Source organism: Phascolarctos cinereus, unplaced genomic scaffold (genome assembly GCF_003287225.1).
Source record: "Phascolarctos cinereus isolate Bilbo 61053 unplaced genomic scaffold, phaCin_HiC Scaffold_4;HRSCAF=312, whole genome shotgun sequence".
NCBI classification, from domain to species: domain Eukaryota; kingdom Metazoa; phylum Chordata; class Mammalia; order Diprotodontia; family Phascolarctidae; genus Phascolarctos; species Phascolarctos cinereus.
In genome coordinates this window covers 36,018,382-36,036,119 of record NW_027555847.1, presented here as the reverse complement: position 1 = coordinate 36,036,119, position 17,738 = coordinate 36,018,382, and the positions used below count along the sequence as shown (strand labels likewise).

The window sequence follows — 17,738 nt, the reverse complement described above, 5'->3', positions numbered from 1 at the left end:
TTACCAGGGAAGGTTAGTGGTTGGAAGTTCTTTCCACTGCATCCTTATTCTAGTGTGCTTGAGCCTGTGTTAGGACAAGAGGGAGTACAATGTTTGCAGAGGGTGAGCAGGTTGTTTCCAAACCCTTTAAAAATACTCATGTAACTTTTAATTAAATTACCTAAAGAGTATGTATTCTAGGTCCTCAGAAATTCCTCATCCATGACCAGGCTATTTCTGAGGAGTTGGGGTGTGTCAATGTTTCGTTTCTTTTTCTTTCTTTCTTTTTTTTTTTAACAACATTTGACTTAGCAGATTAGTTCTAATGAGTTTTCAAAACTTTTAAATAACAGTTTCTAAAAATTGAAAATGCTTTTTCCTGATCTTTGTTTGCATTAAGTGATTAGTGATTTGTACGATGCCCCCCAGCTCTCTGTAGGGGACAGGTTCCACACATCACTCAGTTCTGGATAAACTCTCAATAAAGGATTAAGTATATTGTGCACAATTAAATTGGGGGGGGGAATTGGATCAGACTTATCATTTAAGCAATTTCATTTTTTTTCCCCAAGCAGGAAACAAATTAATCGGAGAAATGACTTTCTGCATTTCTTTTAATTATTTTAGTTGACACAGTAACTTCAGAAAAGCAAATGTGAAAGCATGTGTAAAGGCAGCCACTGTAAATACCATTCATTAGTAACTTATTTTCCCTGGAGTCGTATGAAATGTGAATTTAAAGGCTGCTCTGTCTCTGGAATAGTATTAAGATTGCAGGCACATTTTACATTCATGAGGCTGAAAGGCAAAAATGAAATGATCCTGCATTCCTCTGGATTCTGTTAACTATGTGACTAATTTCAATTAGTATGCTTCTCATTACAGAACTGTTCATGTTTTATTTCTGAAACATGTGGTGATGTCGTCATCTTTATCCATTCCTGTTTTCTTTGATAACCCCAAAACTATCTTTGGATTTTCCAGAGAGTAGATTCTCTCTCTTTTTTGCCCACAGTAGGTCTAGATGAATGAATTAATTCTGATCAAAGTCTTATGAACTTTTTTATCCTCTGATATTTTGAATCCTTGTGAATAGACAACATCATAAGACACCTCTCTGCTGGTTTAATTTAATGAAGGAGCTAAGCAATGTGGTCATACCCCCAGCGATTCTTCCATTGTCATCCATTTCCAAAGCAAAGCAAAAATTTTTTTAAATGGCATAATCCCTCTTCCAGGAAAAAAAAAATTTAAAATCTTAAGGAACATAATGTGGCATTCAGCATAGCATGGTATACACCATCTAAAGTGGGACCACATGATCTACTACAGAAATAAAGCATGGAACTCATTAAGCCTAGGAATCGTGATAGTAACTAAGGGTAACAGGAATGCTTTGCATTTATAGAGTTCTTTTTTCCAGAGGATCGCAAAATGTTTTACTAACATGGATGGGGAATATTTCAAGTGCTTCTGAAACATTATTCAAGCATTTCAGTTTTTTGGCAGACATACAAACCCTGAGGTGACCTTATAGCCTTTTTTGGGGATAGATCATAAGAAATTAAGTCCATTTCAGGAAAAAAAATTGTCCACCTGTGTCTATATTCCAGCTAAGGAACTGTACTTGTAAGCCACAGTCGGTTAAAGTGTTGAATTTGGGGCCATTGGTCAGGTTATCTTTACCTTTAGCCTAGGTCATGCAGCTCATCCCCTAGTCACAGAGTTCTCATGTGTTCTAGAAAAGCAGCATTACCTTTTTTCCTGTCAGCTCTTCCTCTTTTCCTGGAGTCAGAATTTGTAGGCTTGTTTTCCATTCTGTGTGAGTGCATGGTGGTCGGGCATTCTTAATTCGAAAATATATGCATATGTATTTATCCAGATTGTCCCAGTCTTGGCTATTCTTCCTCTCCTGAGCTCCTTTCACAAAGGTAAAATGAGAAACTTCCTTTGTAGAGCAAGGAATGAGATTAAGGCAAAGAAGGAAAGTGAACAATTGCCCCAGAAGTGGTTGCCCCATCTACCTTTACCTCTGGTGTAAGGGTAGCATAGAGACCAGTCTCTGAAGACTGAAAGAAAAGAAGTGTTCATCTTGTCCCTCCTGTTGCAATGTTCTAGAGTAATGGAGGGATTTATAATTAGCCTCCCCCCACCCTCCAGAAAGTTCTTCTGAAAAGTCTCGGTGTTGATGCCTTTTTGCCCTTTGGCTTGAATTCAAGATACCACCATCCTAAAATGGAGGCTCTATCATTTCTACCCAGGTTGAAACCATGAAGTAATGAAAATGTTAGGAGAGAAACCTGATCTCCTGACATTCCCACTTCAGAGAAGTTGGAGTAATCATCCCCAAAGAACTGCCCGTTATTTGCTGAGGCATGACCATTGGGTTTCAGTGAAGGCAGCTAGGAGGGCTCTTGCCCAGCTGCAGTTTGCAAAAAATAATTCTGGCAATTGCTTTTTCTCCTTGCTCTGCCAAAAAAAAATGCTTTATTGCAATTACAAGAGATCTGTGTGGAAAAAGTACTTGACTTAAATTATTTCACAAACTGTAGGAAAGTAGGGAGTGCTCCGAGTTGCTGTTCATCAAAATGAGTTCACCACATTTGGAAACAAAAACAGAGGAAATAACCCTCTGATTTCTTTTTTTTAAAAAAGGCAGCTATATAAATTCAAATGTGGAGAGGAAGAATCTAAGGCTCTCAAAGAGACTGGCCTTGGCACTAGTCCATCAGCCCCAGCTGTGTAGGTGAGTTAGCTTAGCCCCCCAAATACGTGGCATGTAGTGGGAAGTCGTTTATGGATTGGGGGTTTATACCACGTGTGAGGCTGGGATCATTTTAATAGGCATTCATTCTCCTTGCTGCTCAGCTACACAACTTCGAATCTTGCTGCCTAGGGCCACCCCCCCCCCCCACTATTTACAAAGAAAAGTTCTTCTTTTCTTTGGTATCAGGATTTACCCAACTCTCTGGGCCTATTGTGGAACTTTGTTCACACAGGATGGAAAATCAGGCCTATTGTAGGATCAGGGAGATGCTTTTGATCATTTCTGATCTCTGACTAAGGTTGCTAAAGCTTATCCTCTGTGGAAAACTTCACTGGGGCACTGGAACAAAACAAAATATTTAGGTGCAGTAGTGTACTTAATGATTTCAACCAGTGTGGTGTCTCATTCCCCAAATTATAGGACAAGTATTAAAATTGGATGGGGAGCCAGCAAGAAAACGTAGCATGTTGAAGGGCTACATTTCAGGCCTTTTTTTCTCATTTTTCACTACTCTTTTTCTTGCCCTCCAGAGTTGCCTCATGAGTCTGATTTCTTTTTCTGCTTAAACGTGGCAAAAAAAAATCATATACTTAAACACCTAGGAGAGAAGAAATATTTAACTCACCTCCCTTTTTTTTAAAGGACATAAAATATTTCATTTTATGTTACCATCAGAAATTCACCTATAATAGTTATACATATTTTTTAAAAAAATCATTAAGCAGGGGAAATATATATATGTGTATATATATATATATACATGTATGTATATATATATATATACACACACACACACACACGCAAATATATGTTTCATATTTTATAATCTGCTTCCTTTCTATAGGGTGAATGTTTATGGAAGTTCTCATAAGTTGGAGCTCTGCAGTCAGAATAATCCTATCAAATCTATAATATCCAATAGTGGCATTATAAAGATGGATAAAGAAATGAAAATTGCATTATATTTCACTGTGATCTGTAAATATTCAATTCTTCTTGAAAAGAAAGCACCAGACGGAAACCTCATATTCTGTAGTCCCTTCTCAGCCATGCATTAGTACTAAATGCATGGAACCACTCAGTCGGGGTTAAATCCCATTTGGGGGGAGGGAGGCTTCCTTCCTCAAGCCCTCCTCACAGGTGCTAGTATCTGGAGAAATATATTTTCCTGCTTCTTAGGGTTAAAGTATACAGTGATAAGAATTTCTTAAGACTTGAAACTTGAAGTATATTGTAACATTTAGAGTTCTTGAGTTTATTTTCTTTTTAAGTAAATTATATGATTGCTCTGACTCCAAATCCATTAGAAGCTCTGTTTGCCAGGAAGCAGCGCCTATGAAAATGAGCTCATCATGATTTAGTAAATGAACCTATAATACACCCCACCTATTTATCATGCGTGTATCTTTCTAAGCCTTATTTCTTCATAGACTCTTTCTGTGTTATTGGCAGGCTTCAATGGCTGAGAATAGTATACCTCTCTACACTACTGCTTCCATGGGAAATCCCACTCTGGGCAATTTAGCTAGTGCTATGAGGGAAGAGCTGAATGGTGCGATGGAGCATACAAACAGTAATGAGAGCGACAGTAGCCCAGGCCGTTCCCCTATGCAAGCAATGTAAGTATAGAAAAACATGGCGGTTACGTTCTTGACACCACTACCCGGGAACCTTTGGACAATGATCCTATTTTCTATCAGAGGTGGGGAAGGGGAGGGTTCCTTTTCTGTATTGGTACAAAGTGGAGTTTCTGGAAATGTTTTGATAGACTCGAGGATGAAAAGAGGTCACTGAACACCTTTCATATAAAGGCAGTGGCATTATCTCATTCTATAACTGCAAACAGAAATAAAGTTAACTCATTTGTTCTTCTCTTCTTTAAAGCGTAGGCTATCATTAGTGCAATATCATCATCATCATTATTACTATTGTGCATTTCTGTGAAGATATTTTTGCTTTGCCAAACTTTCCAACATCTCAAGATTTGGGCCTCAGGTAGATTAAAGGGGAGAGGAAAGAGAATGAGTAGTACGAGCAGGGGAAAAAATATGCTTGTTTACTAAGTTGTATTATAAGCTTAAACTAACATTCCAAACACAACATAATTTCCAGGCATTAATGATGGCACATAGGGAAGGCTACATGATTTATAGATTGCTCTTAAAATATCAAAAGGAAAATTAATAGGAGCATTATAGCAGCAGACGGCAGTATAATGAGTGCATATATAACTGAATGAAATAATGGAAGCTTGCTGTCCGTGTTAACTGTGAATGGCAACCAGGCTGCTCTGTACAATAGGAAAGGGTAAGGCAGGAAGGGCGTGATGCCCCTCTGGGTGTGTGCAGTATTTATGGGGTGAAAGAAGTGAGTTTGTGTGACTGTAAATAACCCTGTCCCTCCCAAGAAAAGACCGATTATTTGAATACTTGAGAAGGAAGCTGGAGTTCTAAAGGTCTCAAGATTCGTGTTGATTTGGGGAGTTGACCTCTTTAAGGAAATGAGGCATTTTCATGTTTGTGACACTCTCAGCACTTGGTGTAGTTTGCTTATCAACACTTTCAGCAAGTGAGCAAACCTTAGGCCATGATTTTCCAGCCACATTTTACAACATCTCATTTTAAGGTCATGTCAGTGACTGAAATGAAACAGTGGGAAAAGACTTAATCTGTTGTGATTAGAATGAAAAAGAATAGCATATAATGATGTCCCCCTTGCCCTGTTTTTTTTTCCCCCACCTCCATATTCAGGGTAGGTGGGGAGGGAAATCTAAAACTCAACATATATTAATATTCCAGCAGTATGACTTTACCAGCAGCATTCTTCAAAAGAGCTTTAAACTGGCAATAGTCATTTTCAATTAAGATGGACAGACCCATTTTAAAATGTTGATTCTACTGTTGGTGAGACCAATAGTTTTGTGTTCTCTAATGCTAATGTGAATATATGTTGTTTTCATCTTTATCATTGATGTCTTTCTGACTTTGAGATATTGAGGTAGTTTATTCTCAATTGTGTAGCAGTGATTAAAGTACCCAATATTTAGTTGATGGAGTGACCCCAAATGATAGACAACCTGGGAAATGTTCCCAATGATCTCCTGTAGATATCAGGTTAATGTGTGAGCAACATTTTGGGAAAGCAGACTCCGAATTCGTATTGCCAATCCAGTAAATACACTCCATGCAGTGATGCCATTTATTTAAGAATTTTGTGTTCACCCGGCCAATTTCCAGGTGATATTTGGGATCCTGGAGTTTAGTTCTGTAGAAAAATGTGGTCTCTGAGTTTCTAGTGAAACTTGGGTTTCAAAAATGCTTTTGAGAAAAGGCAAAATGAGTACAGAATGTTGCTCAAATCTCACAGGTTTACCCTGTTTGCTAAATGTAATTATATGTCAATAGCAGATTTCATCTGTCTACTATCAGTGTCATAGACAGTTACTCTTTGTGACCTCTTATTTCCATTAAGTGCATTTTCTAATGGCATTTTTTCATTCTCCTCCAATATGCACTACCCTGCTATGATGCAAATTGTTTTTTAACTGTTCCAGGATATTGGAATAAATCAAGCTTTAAACTTTATCACCGGGTTTAAAGGACCTTGTTAGCATGGCAACCCAGCTAACATGTAGCAAGTGCTCCAACCAAAGTTTTCATTCTTCCCAGTTTTTCTGACACTCAAATGCCATTACTTTTATTTCTCTTTTGAAACACTAGAAAGGCGTCGTCTAATTACAGCTTCAGGACATAACACTTTCATCCTGATGTGCTCTAAGAGGTGGCTACAAAGCAAACTGCTTCATGCTGTGTACACCATCAGAACACAATTCCTTTAAACAAGTTAGTTTTATTTAGAAAAAAAGAAAAGAAAAGAAGCTACCTCTCTCCCAGAATGGACAAACAAAAGAATTACTTAGATGTCAGAAGAAGGGAAAGTTGTGGTTGATTTATCAAGGTTGCTCTTTGTTAACTCTTCTACAAGCAGTCTTTCTGTTTTCAAAAAGAAGAGGGGAAGGGACATGTGGATTGGGCAGCCTCTCCCTTCTGTGTTATGGGTGACTTTCAGTGAAACATAGTTTTAAACTAGTTTGGGATATGTGATTTATCTGGAGCGAGAAGCTCCGCAATCTCTCATATTTTCCAGCCTCACACTTTTTATTATCTAAAGCAGTACGCCTCATGCCTGGGTTTGTGACACCCCAAGGTGTATAGTGATATCTCAAACTCAGCCATGAATTTTAATTTTGGTTTCATTTCATGTTAAAAATCAAAACGGTCTACTGTGACACTTCAGGGTAAGAGAGATAGAGGGAATTCATTCATTCAATAAACATGTATTAAGTTTCTAATATGTGTATGGCACTGAAATCAAACAAAGTAAAGAGGAGATGCCTCCCCTGGCTTCACACATCTGCAAATGCACTATTTGAGTTAGGGCTCTGAGATCACAGAGAATGGTATGGCGTGAAGTATTCAAAGATCATACCATCCTTCTTCATATTTCTATGGAGCAACTTGTGCAGGTTAGCACCTCTTTAGTTTTAGGAAGTGTTCTCTTTCCTCCTCACCCCAGCATCCTAAAACAAAACAAATTTCTTCCCATTTTTTTTTTCTGGTGCCATGACTCAACTCATCTCATTTTCAAAACTTGTTACAAGTAAAATCAAAGGCTTCAAAGTCTATTAGTACTAAAAAACCAAAAGGAGGAAAATGACAGTATCTTCTATGCTCTTTTTAATGAAAGAGAACAGGGCAACCTGTGTCCTTGACTCTCTAAGTTAGTGGAAGGAATGAGATGAACACAGAGATATCAGATGACTTGACCTGGATGTGGCATAGCTGAAAGTGTAGTAGAGAGCTCTGTTAAATTTTTGTTTACATTTTTAATTTTTTTGTTCTAGTTATTCATGAGCATATGAGCTTGCTTTAAAGAAAAAAAAATCTTTTTTCTAAGAACCATTCCTCAAACTTTATCCGAGTTGCATTAAGGTTAAAACCATTTAGTGTTTGAAAGGCTTCTATCTTCCTGAATAGTCCAGGGCAGGAATTCTTAACCTGGAGTCCATGAACTCTCAAGGGTGTCCTTGGATGTCTTTCTTGGGGGGAGGGTGTATCTGTGAATTTGTGCTTTTAAAAATATTTTAATAACTGTATTCAGTTTGATCAATTTCCTTTGTAATTCTGTGTCTTGTATCTTATGCATTTAAAAGCATTGTTCTGTGAGAGGATCCATAGAGGCTTCCTCAGACTACCAAAGGCATCCGGAACACATAAAAAGGGTTCAGAATCTCTGGTCCAAAGTTATATTCTGCTTGTTTTAAATATTACTTATCCTCTTTGTTTAGCATTTGTACCAACATCAATTATTCAATAAGCCAGTGGTCTCCATTACTGTTTCTTAGTCCTAATATGTGATAACGTCAATAAAAACCAGTCCTTTTCCATTGATAGCCCCACCAAGGACACCATGATAACACAAATGGGTATTTTACATATCAAAAGCCCCAGAACAAAAAAAGTAATTTGTATTTGTAAAGGATCGGTTGTAAATATGATTTACGAACAACGTTTCTCAATTGTTATCATAGCAGTTTTGCATGATCACCCCACACTCCCCTGCGGGTTATTCATGGGCTAGTCCATAATGAGAAATTTGGCAGACCTCATCTGGGTAGAGCATGCTGGTGCCCACTGTGAAGCCGGGGATCGTGTCTTGTCTTGTTTACAGCTGACAGTGTTATTATTCTCCTTAGGGTTCTGCTCTCTTATCATATTGTTGTGTTGAGCGGGCCTTTTCCTCGACGTTTGTGTTTCCTGGCAGGGCTTTTCTTCCCTTATTGACAGTTTGTAAAAATATGCATTAATTTGGAGTTTCAAGCATGTATCATAGTGTCTCTTTGCTGTGTTTGCTTGAAGTTGATTAATGATAGAACCTCACTTGGGGTCATCCTCTGGAGAGTTGTTTCACAGATTCTGCATGTTAACTAGAGAAACAGAGCACACAGCTCGCAATGATTAGCCCAGACTCCGGGAGCTCGGTGGTCTGACAAACCAGCGTTTTGTTGTACAGATGTTTATTTCATTTATTTATTTGAAGATTGTATTAATCAGCCCAATGTGTCTACTGAGAGCGAAATCTCCAAAGGGCTGAAGAGATAATCCAAAAGAAAAAGGCTTCTTTCAGGGAAGTTTTTTCCCGGGCACCACGTAATGACAGAATGACTTATGTGTTACCTAAGAAAAAAATAAAAAGTTTAATATTCTCTAGAAAGACACATTTATACTAATTATCTTACCCATGAAATACTCCTAATTAAATTGGAAACTTTGCTCATTGGTCATGTTTTTTTCCCCCTTAGGCACCCTGTGCATGTCAAAGAGGAACCTTTAGATCCAGACGAGAATGAAGGTCCACTCTCCTTAGTGACAACAGCCAACCACAGTCCAGATTTTGATCACGACAGAGATTATGAAGATGAACCTGTAAATGAGGACATGGAGTGAATGTCTGATAACCTTACCCTGAGAAATGAAGATTGGGAAAAAACAAAAACAAAACATGTCAAAGTCCGCTGTGAAATCTCTCCATTATTGTACAGTCTGGGGGATTTTCACTCCATTTTGACAACTCTGAAATGTGTTAACTCTTAGTGCCATCAAGTATCCCATTTGGGAGTATTTTTGATTTTTCTACTTTTTGTTGAAAAAAGGAATTTGTACTCTGTGCATTGGATGGACTTGTTTGGTACTTGGGATTTTCCTCTCTTACAGTCAACATCAGTGTTGTAAATTTGCTGAACTGATTCACTTACATTTAGCAGCAGACTTTGGACTGCAGTCCTGCCAATCACAGACACTGAGGACGTCAGACTGAGCATGTTCACCCAAACTGCAGATCAAGCCTTTGCCCAGATTTTAAGGATTCCAATGGACCACATATTTGCACAGTACTTACTGCATGCTGATTATCACTGCCTTTACTCCATTTTTTTTTTTTGCTTCCATTTGGGATGGGGAAGGCCTCTGTGTGTGTATTGGGGGGTGGGGTTAAAGAATAATTATCCCAAACTTTTTAATGTATTGCTTTTTTTTTTTTGGCTTCTACTATACCATTTTAAGTTCTGACCTCAGGCCTCAATTTGGGCCCAGGGCCTCTTTGAGGCTTTAATGTTTTCTGTACTCTGTGATGAATGTTAATAGGTGTTTTTATTATACAAAGCTGAATGTCATTTTCTTGTTTGTAGTTTTCTGTCATTCATTCCAATTTCCTTCAGATAGCACCCATGTTTTCTTTAAATTCAGAAAACATTCCGTTTTGGTCTTTGCAAGAAGGTCCCAAATGCTGCACTCTACCCCAATGAAGGTTGTCCAGCTCCAAAGGATGAAATCCTGCAAGAATGAGAATGAATGACAGACAGACAGAGAAACACTGTAGAAAGCAATGCAGATTCATTCCACAAAGCAGTATTTGGGAATTTTGTCTTAGGGTTGTTTTCTTGGCAGCCACAGTGATTGTTAGCAAATGCCACCTCATCTGTAACATCACCAGGATATTTAGCACCAATTGAATTCAGTAGCAGCTAGTATCAGTCAATCAAAAAGCATTTATCTTGCAAGAGCCTACTGTGTGTCAGGCACTGTGCTAGGCGCTGGGGACAAAGACAAATAAGAGTGCAGTGGCAGACACTCCCTTGTTTGACACAAGCTTGGATGGACCACCAGCTCTCTGAAGTAGTCATAAGGATCTGTGTAGGGTACCCACGTGGGTTACTTTGTCTGCAAAGTGGTGAAAAATGTCGCGGACTTCACACAAAATACCATTCCTGAAAGTAGTGGTGTTGTAACTTAATGTAGGCATCCATCCATCCATTAAGGACTGCTTGGTGGCATTAATCTGCTTGAATGCAAATTCGATTTCAGATTGAACTTGTTATGGAAATTGTTAAGGACTGAGCCCAGGAAATGTTAAAGTGTTAACGATTCCAATTGTGCAAATTCTGTACTGTGGTTTTGTTGGTTCTGCAATATTCCTATGCCAACTCGGCTCACACACTCAGAGTGAGAGATATGGCAGCGGTCTCAGGACTGGATCTTGCCTTTTGAAGCTCAGCGGTTCTCAGCACGCACCATCGGGAGAGAAAGCTGGAATTCTCCGTCAGTCCCCTCAGTCACAAAACAACTGAGCATGTTCATTCTGCAATCACCGTTGTCACTCAGTTATTTATGTAGGATGGTAGCTTATTTTTTATTTTAGTTTGAAAGCCTTTCAGAGCTTAATTTATATTCTCCTTTGTACTTTTTTTCTAAAATTACCAAAGATATTACACAAAGGTAAATTATGTTCTCTGTTATATGCTTTATCTTATGAAGCCAAATATCCTCTTATTGTTGATCAAAGGAGGTGAAAGAATTTAGTGGGAAATGACAAGATATGGGCTATTGGTCACCTGAGAGAGAACTGCTCCTTTATTCTATAATAAATTTAGAAGGCCAAGTAGGTAATGGAACCAAAGTTGTTGCTTTTTTTTTTTTGTGCACCTCTACAGCGACTGAAGCTCTCTATTGTAAGGAAAAATTGTGGGGGTTATCAAGAATCAAAGTAGGGAACCAGTATTAAAGGAACTACAGAAAGGGGGAACTCTCCCATGACAAGAAAAGTGAATGTGTGTTGCAGAAAATTAGTGTATCCAATAAAGGAGACAGTTAAATAAAATCCAGAGAGAACAAGAAAAGCTTCCATGATTGAACTGGGTCGTATAATAGATTTTCTAGGGGGAAACATGTTTGTTTGACAGATTGTATGCCACTTTATTTTTTAAAGGATTATGCTCTGATCACATCTTGAATTTTGGTTTGTCTTGGCATAATTTCTCAGTTGTTGTTGGTTAGGTTTTGTTCACCATTTTCTACAAAGAAATAGCACTCCTGTCCACTCATAAGCTGGGTACAAGAAATAGAAACTTGATTGGCAGTTACTCTTTGGAGCTCCATCCACTCTGCTTCCCACCATACAACAGGCAGTCTGTTGGTCATTTTAACTTACCCTGATGTGTGGGCAGTTGCCCTACGGGATCATGAGAAGTGGGCCCTGTGTTTCTAAACTGAGTGGGTTGCTGGCTAGTTCGGTATTCAAAAGAGGATAAAAATCTGGTAGATTAGTTCATTCTCAGCATGTGTAGCTAGACATGAGTAAAGAGAACAGCATGAGAAACTGTTAGTTCGCATACCTCAGTTCAAACCTTTAGGGAATGAGTAAAAGAAAAATACATTGCACTCAGTTGCACTTAGTTGTATGTCTTGCATGCTTAGTCTAAAGACTGTAGCAAAAAATAAAAAAGAGAAAAATTAGATTTTACGTCTCTTGCGGGTGTCATGGCCTCGCAGAAGAACCAACTGAAAAAAAAAACAAATCTCAGGCTTTCTTTCCGTCAAGCAAACTTCACTCTGGTTTTTACAGTTCTGATTCTGTATCCCTTTGGGTACCCAGTTGCTTCTTTCGGGTGGGGTTTATTATGTTGTACATATATAGCCCGCTGTGTCTGTGTGAGCCTTTGTCTTTTTCGGGGGAGGGCGGAGGGAGGTTCATTTTTTAGATATTGTTCCTAAAAAGGAATAAATGCATACACCTGTTCGTCAAAACACCTTTCTTTTTTTTGTGCAACTGCTTTATATTAACTATACTAAAAATAGCTTTGGAAAAAAAAAACCTACTGTATGTAATGGGATTGCAGAGTGTGCTGCACATGTATTTCATTTAGTTATCCTTGCTTTAAGAATATTGGATGACATTTCCTGATGTGTGGGAGAAAAGCCCTGACCCCTTTTTTTTTTTTGGCTTTTAAATTGTAATATAGTTGACAGATTTTGTTTTGTGTTTTTTTTTTCCTGTTATCATTGATTGAAGCATTTTGTACAGTTGTGTTTTTTGTGTGTGTTAAGCTGGTTTTTTTGATACTTCCCCCACCCCCCCCGTGTTATTCTACCACTGACATTTCTGGCTGTCTTCAATGAGTTCCTAACATTTGAAAAGGAAAAAAAAATGTTGTTGAAAATGTTTTCTCCTGCTGCAGTAAATATTTTGCATGATGAAAGTCCAAGGTCACACTTTCAAAGTTTATCAGTGAAGTAGTGATTATTAATGGGGAGTGTCAAAATATTGAACTTTTGTATAAAAAAAAAACTTTACAAGGTGCCAAGATGTAAAGACAATTTGTTACATGTTTTTTTTCTCAAAGAAAAGCGTACATTATGAAAGTAGTACCATGTATCAGGTAAACACGCTGTCAGGAATGAGGGTCCAGCCTTCCTTGTCCCCAGAGTTTGTAAATGTGAAACCTGTTTGGTTTCTGCATTTGACTAGCAGAAAAATGACCTATCAAGGCTTATGTAGAATAATTGTGTCTACCAAGCTGGCTGTCACTTTTTTGATGCTGACATAGGATGGTTCTTACCTAATTCCCAATTCTCTGTCTCAGAACTGCTATGGGATACCTCAGATTTTCAATCTACAACTACTGTGTAAATCACTAGATATTTTATCCAAAAAAAACTTTTTTAAAGGGGGGAGGGAGGGAAGCCTTGAGAATTCTTGTAGTTTTCAGATTACAGGTGAGCCCCGTTTCTTAAGAACACAAAGACTGTGCATAGAATGATTTTAAATCTCTTTGGTACCTTTAGTTAATAACTTACACTGAGTTTTTGGGATGTTTAGAAAAGAGTTTTAGCTTTCTTATCTCAAGAATCAAATTGACAGCTCCAGTGACATTTCATGGGCCTGCCATAGTTTATGGAATATCTGCTACACATAAGCCTTGATGAAAATGGTACAGTCCAGACTGTTAGCATGGTGCTGTGTGTGTATGTGCTGCCAGTAATGAGATTTTTTTTTGATAAGGCATAAAAGAAACTCATTCCTTACATCAACTGTAATTCCATCATTCCATGTCTGTTGATACAGACAATAAAAAAAATGTTGTGTAGTCAGTACTAATTACTGACATTATAGCATTCTCAAATGCAATAAAAATGCTGGTTGTTCACACTGGTCGTACAAGTTGCCACAGACTAAGTTTTTTTTTCTTTTTTTCCTCCCTGCCCTGCTGTTATGTATTAGTCGAATTGCATTAGGCTCCATCACCAGCTGCTTCAGTTACCTAATTACTAAAGTCAGCTTTCAAGAGAAGAGGGCATGAAGCAACTTCTTCACACTTAATGGACACACCAAGATCAAAGTAAAAATGTCCACGTAGAAAAACTTTGAGGAAGGAGCTGACTTTTCTCTCTATTAGATACACACTTATTTTCCTTATCAAATTTTATAAAGAAAAATAAAGTGTTTAATAACTAGCATTAGTAGCAAACTGAAAATTCAGAGGAAAGTGATTTCATGAATAATTCATTAAAATTTCACATCTGCAAGATTAGTCATCCAAATAAAATGCTAATGTCAAAAAACATGCACCATCTATAATATTCTCATCAAGAAATCTTTTGCATATAATGATAAATGCTTAGATTAGAACAAATGATTTTATAAAAATATTCTTATCATAAAATTACACTGGATAAATGTTACTTTCATGGGAAAAGAGTAGAACTTGAGTTACTAAATATTCCATCAAAATCATCTTGATTTTGAAAATTTGGTGACCTGTCTTTAAAAGAAGTTGCTGTTTCTCTTTTGTATCTATTCTTTGGTGCAGATTTTTAGAGCAATATTTCAGAAAACAGACATACTTTTTTAATAAAAGTAAAATTGCCAATGTATGGATGAGCAGCACTTTAGATGAGTGCCTAAACAACTCTAACATAAAACCAAAGAATAGGAGACTTAGGGCACATCACTCAAATCAGTGGATGACTTTGAAATTGACCTCGCATTTTTTATTTAAGCAAAACACCCATTGACACCAATGGAAGCATTATCGTTTTCTCCCCTGTCTTTGAAAAGAGGTCTTAAAAAGCATGTTTGACAATGTTATGGAAATCCATGTGCCTACTCTTAAATTTCAAACCCACAGACTCTTCACTGGTACACTAATGATGCCATCTATACTCCAGGAACTCTTCACACTAGTATAAAACAAAAGTTAAAATAAGTTTATTTCCCATCCTTACCAGTATACACACAATATCAGTGAGTACTCATGGAAAATCTTTCACATGGTCGTTTGTATCCAAAGGGTGCTGGAAGTATGGATATTACAAATACAGTATTTATAAAATCCCCGGTTGGTTTATGCATATAAATTGGTTTGTGCAAGCCAGTTTATATGTATAAAGCAACTATACATTTTGCAAACATTTAATGTGTATATACACATATACACACACATACATGCACACATACATGAAGATGTAAAAACAGTCCCCACAGATAGGTGGTTCTTTTAAATGTTGACATTGAATTCAAAAGAAGTATCCCATAGTAAGTTTAATTCCATATTATTAATGTACATTTATTTCCATGAGTCGCTTCTACGCCATTCAAAAGGAAAACCAAATACAATTAGTTTTCTTGCCCTATTAATCAGGCTATTTCTTCAATGATGATGTGACATATTGATGTTATAGAATGTTAATTAAGACTTATCTTTCATTACTGTTGTGATGTAAAAAAAAATTCCCATCGTAATATACTGTATTATTTCTTAAAATCTTGCATGTGTGTAATTGATGAAAGGTTTAAGGGAGAATTCACTCTTATGGGTTCAGTAGGTCCACGTTCTCTTTGGTTGGAGGTTAAATACAATGCAAAAAATATTAGTTTAACTCTAAGAAAATATTTGGTTTACAGAAACCATTATGACAGTTTCAACATAATAACAACAACTTTCAAATAAGCCTTCTTCAAAACTAATAGGCTTTACCCAGTAAAGCAATCTGCAGACAAGCTTTCAGAGAAATAGTTCAGGAATTGGAGTCAGGAATTGGTTCAAACCTTATCTCATACACTTACTAGGAACGTAACCACGGGCAAGTTACATAAACTACTTCTGAGTCTGATTTCCCGTAAAATTAGGATAGAAATATTCACAATCACAGAGTTTTCTCGTTAAAACGGAATACTTAAGCTACATTCCTCAGAGGGCTAACTACTGCAATGAGGATTGTTCTTCCATATTGTTTTGTTTAAAAAAGAAAATGAAAAATAAATAATATTTTTCCTGCTCCCCACTCTTATGCCGATAGAAGGGTGACATTTAGCAAGTGATTCTTAGACAAAATGCATCTGTTTGAAATGATTAGCAGTCCACTTTTTGTTTATATAAGTAGCAGAAAACACTGGAGGAAAAATAAGCTTCAAGTTATAATGTTAATTTGAAGGTAACCGGCCTTTCAAGAATTAATTTCAGCCAAGGCAATAATCGTTATTTACCAGCATTTGACATTTTTATCACTCATCATATTAGCAAATTTCCATTGAAAATGCTAAAATGGTTCGTCATAAGGCAGATAACTGCTTTAGCTGTAAAAATGACCAACACAAGTGCCGGTGCTCACACATTAAATTATGCCGTAATTAATAAAGACAGTTAAGCTGTCTACCAGCAACAGCAATTTAGGTAACCACATTTGATCGGCTATAAATTATAACTACATTAAAATTCCAGAAATATTAGCAATATGGATTACTTGATGGAAGTAGGTGCTGATGACCAACACTCCTTTTTCTTTCTTTCTTTCTTTTTTTTTTTTTAAAGAACGGAAGAACAGGTCATGTTGGCCACGAAACCATGGGTGAAGATCAAGGCTGAGCACTTTTAATCTTGTGAAACAAGCAATTACAAATAGTCCCATCGATTTGTTAAAAAGCTTTAGGTGACATAAATTGTTTCCTGTTTAGCTTATTGCTCTGATACATAAATGTCACAGAGTATAATATTAATTAGGGCCAGGGAACAACAAGGGGGCAAGTGATATGACTTCCAGTCAAGGATGCGTCAGGTCTTTGGGAAGGCTTTTTAGAAGGCGACCTGAGCTATTGGGACTGGCCTTCTTGTGCCCTGCTCTTCAAGCTTCTTGGCATACCAGGACAAAAGAAAGGGAAACTCTTCTACCCCCAATAAAGTCATTATTTTAATACTAGTTTAATTTTATCGTTTAAACTAAATTGCAGTGTTTTTCAGAGGCATTCCCTTGCCATCTGACATAAAATCCTACACTTAAAAAATTGGTGTCAATAAAATACAATAATGTTTACGAAGGCTTTCTGCTTCAAATGCTGGATATTTCCCTTCGCCTTGCTGGATGTGGCATGTATACATTTCTTTTTTCCCCTTGGGTGTAGGTTTCTGCACTTAAAAATCCATTTTCAAATGGATTGTGCAGGTTATTTACTTAACATAAATCAAATGTATCATGTACCCTTTCGTTAGGCTGGCTTACAACTTAGAAAAATAGATACTGCAAAAGTCTGGAGAAAATTTATTAAATATACGTTTTTACTGTAATACAATATTAATGTAACCCAATGCTCGTTTCCCATTAAGCTGATCCTTTTTTTTTAATACACACATGCTTTTTATTATTTTGCACTCATGCAAAAATTCCACATTCAAAGACTTTCCATCCAGTCAGGAATGTCTCTGGCAAAAGCACAGTACGATATCCTGACCTAAAAAGAGACAGAAGACATCATCCGCTGGGAAAGATGGTGTACCACCAGTCAAGGCAAGCAGACCCCAAAAGGAAAATGAAAGGTAAACTCAAGTCAACAGTGCTGGAGCAGCAGAAACAATTACTCTTTAAATCCCTTCTCACAGCTACTCCAGCACTGCACAGATGAAAATGTTTGATTTGCAACATAAAAGATTCATTAATTACCACTTGAATATTTAAAGCTATTTTGCAGCCTAACAGAGATAGATAAAGCAGTGAATTAAAACCTCTAATAAAATTGTAAAAATATTTCAATAAGTTTACCAGTGTTATGATTTAGGGAGATATTCAAGCATTCTTAACCGAATAAAATCTTAGCAATTTTTCAA

At 37.1% G+C, this 17,738-nt stretch overlaps 1 protein-coding gene across 10 annotated transcripts in view; it reads left to right on the top strand.

Moving 5' to 3' along the window:
- The window catches only part of FOXP1 (forkhead box P1), a 537,509-nt gene extending 523,704 nt beyond the window's left edge, over positions 1-13,805 (top strand). For all 10 annotated transcript variants that reach the window (XM_078152147.1, XM_078152148.1, XM_078152146.1 and 7 more), the window contains 2 exons: positions 4,199-4,365; positions 9,108-13,805. In XM_078152147.1, coding sequence (XP_078008273.1) covers positions 4,199-4,365; positions 9,108-9,252 — 312 coding nt within the window. In that variant the 3' untranslated portion in view covers positions 9,253-13,805. The remainder of the gene's footprint in view (positions 1-4,198; positions 4,366-9,107) is intronic.
- The last annotated feature ends 3,933 nt before the right edge of the window (positions 13,806-17,738 follow it).